The sequence below is a fragment of the Crotalus tigris genome, unplaced genomic scaffold (assembly GCF_016545835.1).
Source record: "Crotalus tigris isolate CLP2741 ecotype Arizona unplaced genomic scaffold, ASM1654583v1 scf7180000017754.2947050, whole genome shotgun sequence".
In the NCBI taxonomy this organism is placed as follows: Eukaryota; Metazoa; Chordata; class Lepidosauria; order Squamata; family Viperidae; genus Crotalus; species Crotalus tigris.
This window is the reverse complement of record NW_024096616.1, coordinates 1555001-1567944: the sequence shown is the minus strand read 5'-3', so window position 1 is coordinate 1567944 and position 12944 is coordinate 1555001. Positions and strand designations below refer to the sequence as shown.

General features: G+C 39.4%; 1 protein-coding gene across 1 annotated transcript in view; it reads right to left on the bottom strand.

Moving 5' to 3' along the window:
• Positions 1 to 822: 822 nt before the first annotated feature.
• SLC6A7 (solute carrier family 6 member 7) overlaps positions 823 to 12944 on the bottom strand; it is a 39631-nt gene continuing 27509 nt past the window's right edge. The window contains exons 9-14 of the mRNA XM_039340878.1: positions 12488 to 12600; positions 12261 to 12392; positions 11463 to 11562; positions 11154 to 11254; positions 9779 to 9949; positions 823 to 2741 (exon numbers count right to left, since the gene is read on the bottom strand). Coding sequence (XP_039196812.1) covers positions 2529 to 2741; positions 9779 to 9949; positions 11154 to 11254; positions 11463 to 11562; positions 12261 to 12392; positions 12488 to 12600 — 830 coding nt within the window. The 3' untranslated portion in view covers positions 823 to 2528. The remainder of the gene's footprint in view (positions 2742 to 9778; positions 9950 to 11153; positions 11255 to 11462; positions 11563 to 12260; positions 12393 to 12487; positions 12601 to 12944) is intronic.

The window sequence follows — 12944 nt, the reverse complement described above, 5'->3', positions numbered from 1 at the left end:
ATTCCCCAGCACCTATACAGGTAGTCCTTGATTTACGACCACAATTGAGCCCAACATTTCAATAGTAAACCATTGGTTAAGTGAATTTTACTCCATTTTATGACTTATTATAATGTGGTTATTAAGTGAATCTGGCTTCCCTATTGACTTTGCTTGTCAGAACGTTGCAAAAGGGGATTACATGATGACCCTGGGACACCACAACCATCATAAATATGAGTCAGTTGTCAAGTGTCTGAATTTTAATTACATGATCATGGGGAAATTGCAATAGTCATAAGTGTGAAAAACAGTCATCACTCACTTTTTTCAGTGCCATTGTAACTTTGAATGGTCACTAAATGAACTGTTGTTGGACAAGAATTACCTGTATTTAAACTAAGATTTCATCAGAGATTTTTCCTGGATTTTCTGTAAAATGAGGAATGATCTTATAAGAACTGACAGTGCTGGCAATATCAACATTTCACATTAGATGTTGTCTTTTATGCTGGCTGTCTTCATGAACAATGCTAAAGTGTAAATTTGATCTTCCCTTCTACTTCTACAATGCATGATTGTATTCCAGATAATGGTGTAAATTTTACATCCCATTAAAGGCTGATTTCAACATGACAATGTCAGCATCTTATAATAAATTTTGAAACCAACATGGTTCGATAATGAATTAAAGAGCATAGGCCACTTTAGCTGACTGTGTTCAGCAGGTCAGCGGTTCAAATCTCACCGGCTCAAGGTTGACTCAGCCTTCCATCCTTCCGGGGTAGGTAAAATGAGGACCCAGATTGTTGGGGGCAATGTAAATATACATATACATTGCTTACTGGTGTACACCGCTTAGAGAGTGCTTGCACTTAAAGCGGTATATAAGTCTCATAAATAAATAAATAAATAAATAAATTGTACCATGCAACCATTCCTTTATTATTCAGTCCATCCGTTCATCCATCTAAGCAGCCTGCTAGCCAGCCCATCATAACATTTCCATATTATACCCGTATGGCCAACTTAAACCATCTCCACTTATGATACTATCATTCTTTAGAAAGAAAAGAAGTAATATGGATAATGCTTTGTAGATAAGGATTCTGACATCTCCAGGTGTGGATGGAGAAAGTCCCCCATTAGAATTGCTGTAGCCACTTCAACTTCATACAGGTAACAGTGATCTAGACTTAATGGTATTCTATAAAGCAATTTCATACAGGAAAAATCACTGATGGGGCACGTAATTTTTTGCATCTTCAAAGTCCCATGCTCTCTGAAACCTTGAATAACTGGCAGCATTTGCAAAAAAATATGTGCTCCATCAGAGATTTTCCCGGTATAAAACTGCTTTATAGAATACCATTAAGTCACATGGAGCTACCGTATATCACCTGACAGACTCAATATAAAATAGCTTCCTACATTCACATAGACTGTAGTTTTCATACATAGTGAATATATGGACTCTTGGCATTAAAACTTCATATAAATGTGCATATACTTGAATTTGAACTCTTATTCCTGCAGTTTTCAGAGATAGACTCTACAGCTATAAATTAACCGCTTTATAAACAGATTCCAAAGTGTCTGGTCACCATACAAACAATTTGTAAAAATGTTGGCTGTAGTTGTTATTATTATTATTTTGTAATACTGTATATCTTCCTGTGAAAGACATTTTTCAGTCAGCTTAACCTCCCTGGTGCACTTATTTCTTTTACTAGCATGAATTTGTTTCCCCGTTCCATTTTTTTTCCTGGACTGTGTTAATCCTTGGAAAAAAAGAGACTCTTAGTTATTTCTAACTTCTATATGTCTATTTCAAGCCAATACAAGACTGAATACATTATACATTGAATTTTATGGTTGTCCTGTAACCAAACAATTTCTCTATATCTTTTAATTTATCCTAGACTTAAAAATTAGACTAATTGATTTGGAATTTTAGACATACTGTGATATTTAAGATTTTCTTGCAATTCATACACATGTTCAAGGTCTCTGACTTTCTATAAGGAATACACTTCCATAAACTACTTTCAAAATTCTGAGGCACTATGCAAAATTACCATTTACTAAGCCACAGAAGATAGAACAATGGAAGATTTTTGAGAATTGGTCCACTGGATAAAGAAACGTCTATGTTTCTATGGAACAAGGATGTTTGTGGATAAAGAAGTACAAACGTATAGCTACAGGAAAAATAGACTGGATCAATACAATAGGAGCTAGCATACAGTATACTTATTCTGAATTTGAGAAACCCATTATTGGTGACAGCAGCAAAGACAGCATGGATGAGTGACCTGCATCAGGCATTAAGCCACTAAAACAAGCTCTTGTCACATTGAACAGAAACCTCAAAAACATTGGGATTTACAGCCAAATGCACTAGTATAAAGTTCTGAATAGGCCATCTTTTGCTGTGTCTGGAAACAGACGGCTGATTGGACTGATGTGCCAAAGTGCAAAGTTGTGCAGAATATTCCCCACAATCTCTTTGCCTTCCATCACCTCATGTGAATAGGTAAACTTTTTCTTCATATGATAGATTCTTCTTCATCCTCTTCCATCTCTTTATCAATTTGAAAAGCTATGTTTTCATAGCTAGTGATCCCTCCATATTTTCTCATGTGGACCATCAAGGGTTTAGGAGACTGGCTACCTGCCAGGGTTGCCACATACATGCCAGTTCTGTTTTCCTCCAGAGAAGGACCCCAATCCATTGTTGGTCTGCTAGCTTGCTGGATTCTCTGCAGGTAAATGAACAAATGAATTGTTGTCATTGTAAGCACATCCCAACGAAATTAATTACCGTATATGCCGGCGTATTAGGCGACCCGGCGTATAAGACGACCCCCATCTTTATAGCCGGGCCGCATTCCTAGAACGTCGTCTTATACACCGGAAACTACCAGTATTTCCGGCGTATAAGATGACTCGGCGTATAAGACGACCCCCGTCTTTGGCACCGATTTCAGCGCTCGCGGAAGTCATCTTATACGCCGGCATTTACAGTATTTTCTAGTTCATGGGTATTAGCAGAACCTGCCATGTATTACTTGTGGGTTTTGATGGAATTCCAGCTAACCTAAACCAGCCCACTGTTTGCACAAGAATTTATTTCATTAATCCTTCACTAATGAATCAGTTTAATCACACCCTGTATAGTAATCTGCAATACTTGTCCCACTGTTAACATAAGAAATGATTCCCCTGTAGCAGTTCAAAAAATGGAAATTTTGCCTTTCTTTTCTCCTGGAATTATAAGGAATTATGGCATTCAAGATCTGTTCAGTCTTGGGCTCTTATTAAGCTTTCTCAAAACTTGTAAGCCCTCAGATACAAAAAGCTTATAGTTTTGTTGCGAGATGCTTTTTGAGATCTAATTACTTGACCTAATGTGGTCCTAACACAGGCGCAGGTGAGGTACCAATAACTTCCACTGGTATCAACATCCTTCCTTGTTCTCGTGCTTTATCTTCCACCTGCCTTTTCACACTCTGGCTTACTTAGTAAATACATTAACGGAGACCATCAAGGAAAATAACAGATCAGTTTGTTCTACTGATTGAACATGAAAATTTGCCCCCTTAAACAAGGAAGAATGTTGATAGCAGTGGAGATGCCCAAAGGAATTATTTGCTTCCTTTTGAGTCAGTGCAAAAATAATAAAATATTTATTTCATGTGTATGTTACATAATTACTATGTGCCAATGAGTGTTTATATTATCCCAAGGTTCATATAAACTTTCACCCTTACTATTCTGAGCGTCACGGTAAAAACATGGAAGATGAGTCCTACATGTGATTTCTAGACCAATGGCCCCCAACCTTTTGGGCACCAGGAACCAGTTCTGTGCAGAGAGGTTTTTCTGCAGATCGGAGGGGTTGTGTGTTTTCACTTGCAGCCTGCAGCCTGCAAATGGGGCTTCACTTGTCTGCACAGCCCAGTTTCTGGCATGCCATGGACTGGTGCCAGTCCACGGACTGGGAGGTTGAGGACCCATGTTCTAGACCACAAAAACTACAATGTTTATTACTGGTTGCAGCTTTAAATTTCTTTTACATATAATAACATGAAAAAAATGAAAAACATACAGTTTCCAGAATACAAATCAGTAAAGAAAAATAATCAAGATAAGCATTTGTTCAACAAAAATTAATCAGCGCTGATATTGCTGATGTAGTTAGGATTCAGCCTCAGGATCAAGTCTATCCCTCCTATGACCATTCAGAAAGTGGCAATAGAGAGCAGCAGCAAAGGGATCAAGCAGCAACACCTGGGTTACCTTGGGCATGCTGATGCCCGTTGTTGCTATAAAGGTAAAGATCATGTCCGACTCTAGGGGGCGGTGCTCATCTCTGATTCTTAGCCAAGGAACCAGTGTTGTCCAAGGCATTTCTGTGGTCATGTGGCATGATTATATATCAAAGCACACAGAACGCTGTTGCCTTCCGACCGAAGTGGTACCTATTTATTTATTCACATTTGCATGCTATCAAACTGCTTGGTGGGTATAAACTGAAGTAAGTAATGGGGGCTCACTTGGATGTGCAGCACTTGGGTCTAGAACCTGGGCAGTCAGTTTTCCAGTTGACAAACTCAGCGTCTTTAACCACTGAGCCATTGCATCCCCTATTGTTGTTATGTGCCATAACTTTTTTCTTATTTTATGGTCCATGAGATCAGCTTGTACATGGCACATGATGCAATCAACATGGAGAGGAAGCAAGGTGGATTTGACCACTGTTGGGAGTAGTTTGCAAACCTAATTGGGGTGGAGAGGGTGGTATAAGGAGTCATGAAGTTCTTCTAATAGTCCAGGAATCTAATAATGCAACCCTAATGTAATAATTGTTGGCTTGGTGAAAAGCGGACTCTGGAAATCAACCCAACTGGAATCAAGTTGCAGAAAGCTAATTTGTTTATATGAACCACTGCAGTACTCAGAAATGACTTGCAATACCATATGACTTCAGCATATAATGCAAAAGTGCTGAAATCTGTTCTCTTTCTAGAGACAATCCTTTTGCAGTCTACATATATACCAGCAGAGGACACCTTCTGCCTCAATAAAAAGAGCCGAGGTGGCGCAGCAGTTAGAGTGCAGTACTGCAGGCCACTTTAGCTGTGTGTTCAGCAGGTCAGCAGTTCAAATCTCACCGGCTCAAGGTTGACTCAGCCTTCCATCCTTCCAGGGTAGGTAATATAAGGACCCAGATTGTTGGGGGCAATGTAAATATATATATATACATTGCTTACTGGTGTACACCACTTAGAAAGTGCTTGCACTTAAAGCAGTATATAAGTCTCATAAATAAATAAATAAATATAAAAGTTTGAAAAATGATCTTATTAATATAATAACATAAAATGGATATAAAGAGGAAACTTTTCTATCTGGGCAAAATTTATAAAGAATGATATACCGTATATGCCGGCATATAAGACGACTTCCGGAAGCGCTAAACTTGGCGCCAAAGACGGGGGTCGTCTTATATGCCGAGTCGTCTTATACGCCGGAAATACTGGTAGTTTCCGGCGTATAAGACGACGTTCTAGGAAGGCGACTCGGCGATAAAGACGGGGGTCGTCTTATACGCAGGGTCGCCTAATACGCCAGCATATACGGTAAATAAAATGCATTCCTGGAGCTATAAAACTTAGGGAGTGTCTTAGGGAATAAAAAATGAAAAAGTTCTGAGCTCACATGCTATGAAGTCAGAAGCAAAAGGTCTCCGTGGAAAATAGGATAATCACTGAGATGGGGAGATTGTGAACTTGGAGATCCATTTTTTTTCTAATTTAAATTTTTGGCAAAAAAATCTATTATAGGTCACCTTGACCCAAGTATCTCTGAAGAGTTCTTTTTAAGGACTAGGTGTCCCAGTACAATGTATACAGTGCCTTTTATTTATGAAAGGAAGCAACTTCTATTTGTTAAAAACTTATACACATTCAGAAAGGCCAAAGGCACACAGGAAGCACCTTTGATATCAGTTTATAACCCATAAGTGACTTCTTGGATTAACAGCAATATTACAGATTCCCAAGCAGAAAAAGTTTTTCCTCATCTCTTTCGTTCTTTTCCTTCATTTTTGAAATGGTTTGAAATGGTTTGTAATTGAACATTTGGATTTATAAAATTGTACTAACATTGGATGTTCTTGCTTTGACAACTGTCCTTCTGCCTAAAATTCTCGTGGCAGAATGTATTTAGATTGAAAGAAAAAAATTAAAGGTCAGATTGCTTTATGTGAACAGAGCACTTACATAGAAGGCTTCCATCTTAAAGCTAATATCTTAACAATAATACACATAACTTTAGGAAACATGAAAAGCAACAGAAAGGTCCCCTTGTTTTAAATATGTATTGGTCAGCAACTGGTTAAGAAATGAAATCTCTAGTTTTGGCTGGTTGGCATTCACAGATATTAAATGAAAGGCTAGGAAAAAAAATATTTTGTATTTGCCTAAATAGTAAGAAAAATCATCAACATTTCTGGCATAATGTATTACTTTATTTTCTTTGCTCTGTTGAATAAAATATGTCAGTTGCAAACCTGAACCGTGTTGCAAACATTTTTTAAAAAGTAATTCATTATCACCCTCAGAAAATTGCTCTTGTTTTTCTCCCTCTTTTCAGAGTTGGGTGGGATTTTATATCCTAGTTGACCATCTAGAGCAGTCTTTCTCAGTCCTGGCAACTTTAAAATATGTGGACTTAAACTTCCAGAATTCTCCAACCAACCTGGCTAGGGAATTCTGGGAGATGAAGTCCACACATCCTAAGTTACAAAGTTTAAGAAAGACTGCCCTAGAGCTTGAACGCATTTGTTTTCACTCTGGAAAGAGGGCCTGCCATGCTCCCGCCCACACCTTGTCTTCAAGGCTCATTTAGTGCAACAAAGAGACTAAGGATATTCTCACTGTCTTGCAAGTATCTTCTAAGCAACCTACCATAGGGAGTGGCAGCAATATTGTCCAAGCCAGCAGACCAACACTCACATAGGCATGTTATCAAAAACATGGTCTTTGGGTGTTTTGAAGACAGAAACAAGGAACAATTGCTTCTGTTTTTGTGAAGGAAGGAGATAGGTCTAATTTTTTAACTCACAAAGCATTGGAAGCTTCAGGGGCAATGCATCCAGCAATAGATTTGATTCAAGGAGAGTGAGCATTTTCTGTGCTTAGTTATGGGCTTGGTTGACTGAGCAGTAATTGGCTGAAGGCACAATTGGAGAGTTCCAGACCCATAACAATACAGGTGATATCATGCTGAAAGCCATTTGGATTTGCAGACAAATAGGACAAAGAGGAAGAATGATGGGTTGACTTCAAGTGGGCAAAATGACTACAAGCAGGAACGCTGGGGTGTGGCCAAGCTCTTTATCTGTTCACAGTACTGTATGAGTTCATAATGACCCTTCAGATGTAATGCTAAAGTTCAGACTTGTACTGAACAAATTGGAGCAAATCTGGAGGAGCTTTGGGCAATTCCTGCCCAGCTGTAAGTTCAAAAGCTTTCAGATTTGTTTTCAGTTAACCAGAGTTATTGATATGTCTGACTCTGAATTGTGTTTAAACTTTAACTATGACTTACATAGTTATAAACTATTTATATTTACTGCATATTTTATTAAACCACCGGTTAATACTAACTGGCCTCAATCCGAATGCTTTAGTTAAAAATCAAAATGAAAATTCCAGTTTTTTTCCTTATTACAAAAAGGAAAGAAAAGAAGACATTGCTGAGGCTTACCATACATCACTGCACAAAACTGAAGATAAAATGTAGAAAGGAAATATATGATTGGGGCTAATTGCCACTTCCTACACTCTAATTTCCTCACATGTGTAATTGTTGTTTTCCTTTCATGCTTCATTTCTGTATAGTATTGCAAGCAACACCTTTTTAATCCTGGTCCATGAAATATGATTTGGGCCTTAACAATGCAAAATTATTGTTTGGGATTTTATTCCTGCTGCCAGATGAAAACAAACAGAAAGACCACAAAACCACATCACATCACATGGGCATTAGGACTCACTAGATGAGAAAAGGTGGTAAATAATATTCTAGTTGGGCAGTCATGAGGGAAAGCACAGTAGAGGTGAGCAATCTGCAACCCTAGGCTTGGGGTCTGTCTTTGCAAAGCCTCTATTGATGAAAATGGGGGACATACTGTAATTTCATAGTGAGAAAAATGGAGGAGCCCTGGTGGTGCAGTGATTGGAATGCAGTATTGCAGGCTGACTCTGCCCACAGCCTGGAGTTAAGTCTGACTGGCTCAAGGTTAACTCAGCCTTCCTTCCTTCTGAGATCAGTAAAATGAGGACCCAGATTGTTGGGGGCAATTTGCTGGCTCTGTAAACTGCCTAGAGAGTGCTGTAGAGCACTATGAGGTGCTATTATTGCTAGTATGATATGGAATGAAATCCATTACAATCCTACCACAAGTCCTATAATAGATTTAACCTTTTTTTAAAGAAACCTAAGAATCATCATCATCATCATCATCATCGTAATAATAGTTGGAAGGGACCTTGGAGGTCATCAGGTCCAACCCCTGCTCAGGCAGGTAACCCTATACCATTTCAGACAAATGGCTGTCCAGTTTCTTCTTAAAAACTTCCAGTGTTGGAGCATTCACCGCTTCTGGAGGCAGGTTGTTCCACTGGTTAATTGTTCTAACTATCAGGAAGTTTCTCCTTAGTTCTAGATTGCTTCTCTCCTTGATTAGTTTCCATCCGTTGCTTCTCATCCTGCCTACAGGCGCCTTGGAGAATAGCTTGATTCCCTCTTCTTTGTGGCAGCCCCTGAGATATTGGAACACTGCTATCATGTCTCCCTTCGTCCTTCTCTTCGTTAAACTAGACATACCCAATTCCAGCAACCGGTCCTTATATGTTTTAGTCTCCAGTCCCCTAATCATCTTTGTTGCTCTTCTCTGTACTCTTTCTAGAGTCTCAACATTTTTTTTACATCATGGTGACCAATGCAGTATTCCAAGGGTGGCCTTACCAAGGCATTGTAAAGTGGTATTAATACTTCACGTGATCTTGATTCTATCCCTCTGTTAATGCAGCCTAGCACTATGTTGGCTTTTTTGGCAGCTGCAGCACACTGCTGGCTCATATTTAAATGATCGTCCACCAGGACTCCAAGATCCCTCTCACAGTTACTACTATTGAGCAAGGTACCTCCTATACTATACCTGTACATTTGGTTTTTCTTGCCTAAATGTAGAACCTTACTTTTTTCACCATTGAATTTCATTTTGTTAGATAGCGCCAAGTGTTCAAGTCTGTCCAGATCCTCCTGTATCCTAAGCCTGTCTTCTGGAATGTTGGCTATTCCTGCCAGCTTGGTGTCGTCTGCAAATTTGATGAGTTCCCCATCTATCCCCTCATCCAAATCATTGATGAAGATGTTGAAGAGCACTGGGCCCAGAACAGAGCCCTGGAGCACCCCACTACACACTTCCCTCCATGTAGATGTGGTTCCATTGAAGACCACACACTGAGTACAGCCAGTCAGCCAGTTATGGATCCATCTGGTGGCAATGCTGTCTAACCTGCATTTTTCTATCTTATCAAGTAGTAGGTTGTGATCTACTTTGTCAAATGCCTTATTGAAGTCCAAGTAAATTATATCCACAGCATTCCTCTGGTCCACTAATTCCCAAATGTTCCCTTCCTCTTTGCATAACTGCTTCACTTGTTTTAGCCCAACAGGATTACGCTGCTGTTTTGGGTTGGATGGTTTTCTTCTTGTTACTTACTTGCCAGAGTGTCCCTTCTTCTCGAAGCAGAGCAAACAGCATTCCCATGGGGATCATCAGGCAAGAGAAGATCCCCATTAGGATGCCCAGAGCCTCAGCCCAAAATGGAAAGCAGTAAGTCCCATTGTACTTTGAAGGCTGGTATTTGATAATGCTGTACACAAGCAGGGCCTGAAACAGAGAGTCAGAGAACCAATCAATCTGCCATAGGAGTTTTCATTTCCTTTCAAAGTTAGATATTACAAGTTAGTTGAGTATATTTTATACTGCTCAACAGATGCAATATTAATCCCATGGGGCTAGTACAGTGGCACTGTGGAAGATCATCAAGGAAATAGCAGGGTGAACTCTTTTATCCTTAGGTACATAGAACTTTCTATTCCCATTTAAACTAGGCATATAAATGGTTGAGGATTAATACAGAATGAAGCTAGCATTTATTTAGTTACTAAAGGGTTATCTTTTGTTTTGTTCTGCCGTTGGTATGGAACACCTGTGTAGAGTAAAATGAACTTCCTCAACTTCAGCAGATGAGCTTTCATCACCACCTTGTACAAACAAATACTCCTTAACCTTGGGATGTTCTCCCCTTTAGCAGAATAGAAAAGGCTTTCCAAGAAAAAGATAAGATAAACCTATCCTCCTTGCCCTTAGCCAAATCAAGTGAGATGAAGACACTGAAAACAGGGGTGATTTTTTTTTTTTTTAATGTTTGGAGCCCATATGAGCTGGTCAATAATCCCAGTGAGATCAAACATCAGTGCAGACCTGCTCCATGTTTGCCAGCTGTAAAGGGATCTGTTGGCTTTATCTCTTTGGAGTCCCCTGAGTGGCAGAACAAGTGCAAGGTCATCCTTTTTTCCCCCTTAATGTTCTTCCAATAACCTCGGTTATTCCTTGATTGCTGTTTTATATTACTTTCTCACACTGCCATGCAATAAAGCCTTGAGTACTCATACCAATGTAATCATTATTTCTAAATTCAAAAGTACCTATGATTCAAACCTCCTGGGCTGGGGAAGGAACAATGCAACAAGAGCTGAGGTGGCGCAGCAGTTAGAGTGCAGTACTGCAGGCCACTTTAGCTGACTGTGTTCAGCAGGTCAGCGGTTCAAATCTCACGGGCTCAAGGTTGACTCAGCCTTCCATCCTTCTGGGGTAGGTAAAATGAGGACCCAGATTGTTGGGGGCAATGTAAATATATATATACATTGCTTACTGGTGTACACCGCTTAGAGAGTGCTTGCACTTAAAGCGGTATATAAGTCTCATAAATAAATAAATAAACAAGGATAAAAAAAAAATCCCTGAGTGGCAGACACAGCGACAATAGGAAGAGTTAGAGGAAAGAATGCTTCAGAGTGACTATAGTTACCGTCATTGTTACCGGAGACAAGAACAACCAGCAGGCCTTAAAGTATATCCCTGGCTTGAAACCCAGCATCATGTGAATGTCATGGCAAAATCTTTTCATGCCTAAAAAGAAGAAAAGGAATGGGAAATAACGATGCTGTTATTCTATATTCTGGTTTTTAAGAAAATGCCACTGATCCTGGATTTGGGCTACCTTTTTTCTAAATCCCAAATCTCTGCTCCACAAATTACATCTCATACATTTCTAAATTGCTCATTTCACTTTTTTTTTTAAAAAAAAGGATTTATAACAATTGCAAACATATCTTACCGTAAACACGTGTCACTACCAGACAGGTAGTTATGACCACCACCATGAGACCAAACCCAGCACTGTAGTCATCCAGCAGCACCAACCAGTACATTCCACCCTGCAGAGAAAAAAGCATAAATGTCCAAAGTTTGTGTGTGTGTGTGTGTGTGTGTGTGTATTTATCCATCAATCAATAGAAAAGTATATTTATAGCTCAGGTTGATCTGTCTCTAGGCTGTTTTCTTGCAGACATTTCATTACCCAACTAGGTAACATCATCAGTGCAAGTGCAAGAAAACGGCCAAACTCAGAGAACACCAAAGGACCCCACAGTTACTCACTTATTTATTTATTTGAATGTAAAAGTTGCCCAACTCCATTTTGCAAGAGCTACAGTTAAAAACATATTAAATGGAATATTATCTTTGTATCTGAATAAAGTTGTTTGGACCAAACAACAACATAGCTATAGACTATGTTTCGTTACCCAAACATTCAAAAGGAATAAATGCCAGATACGCCGAAATTCCAAAGACATGGTCCTAAGAAAGTGATACGACACTGCTCAGATTTTGAATGTTGGGGATTAAGTAGCTGCAATTAACTATTAATAGAAATTAGCCTATTGGTTGGGTAAACAGATAAGCCACAACTTCTGCTTTGATTATCTTCTCTTTTACTGGTGTCACATAGTTTACTAGATGCTGTGGGCAATCCTTGCCCTTTTGCCCCTTTATCCTAATACAGTACAGACTCTACTTGTAAGCTTAAAGCTCCAGCTATTACAATCTCTTCCAATCTACTTTGCTTACTTACCTCTGTTGTGAGAATGAGCCCCATTAGAAACATTGCAACACAAATGATGCCTGAGAAAAAAGCCTTCTTTGGACGCAGGTAATATGGGAACTCATCTGTCACTGCAGTAACAATGGTCTCTAGAAAGGCAAACTGAATACAAAAGCATGAGATCTCATCAACTGTAAGGTCCATTCATTTGAAGGTAGATGGTTAAAGCCTTTCCTCTCAGCAGGTTTTGCCCTTACCTGACTATCCAGGCCAAGAGTCAACAGCATGAAGAAAAAGAGAAAAGACCAGAAAGGAGAAAGAGGAAGCATTGTCATGGCTTGTGGATAAACTACAAAAGCCAACCCTGGACCTAGAATGGGCCAAGAATGAGAAGAGTTATGAATGCAATCAAGGAGACGTCATTAGGATTGGATTTCATGAGTATAAAAATTGAGTCACTGAACAAGTGAGGTTGTAGCTCACACTGAATCAGCTTGCTCACTTTGTCACACAATATGCATTTTGATTGTTGGATGTGTGGTTTTATTCATTTATTTATTGGCCTCCTAGGCAAACAAGCTGGCTGGCCCTGACCTAAAGGTATTTGCTCTCCATAGTGTGTGTGTGGGGGGAAGTGTTTCCCTTGTTCTGGTGGTCATTGTTTACTCCTGGCAACTACATGAACTAGTCCCAGCATTTTCCTGGGCAGCGTTT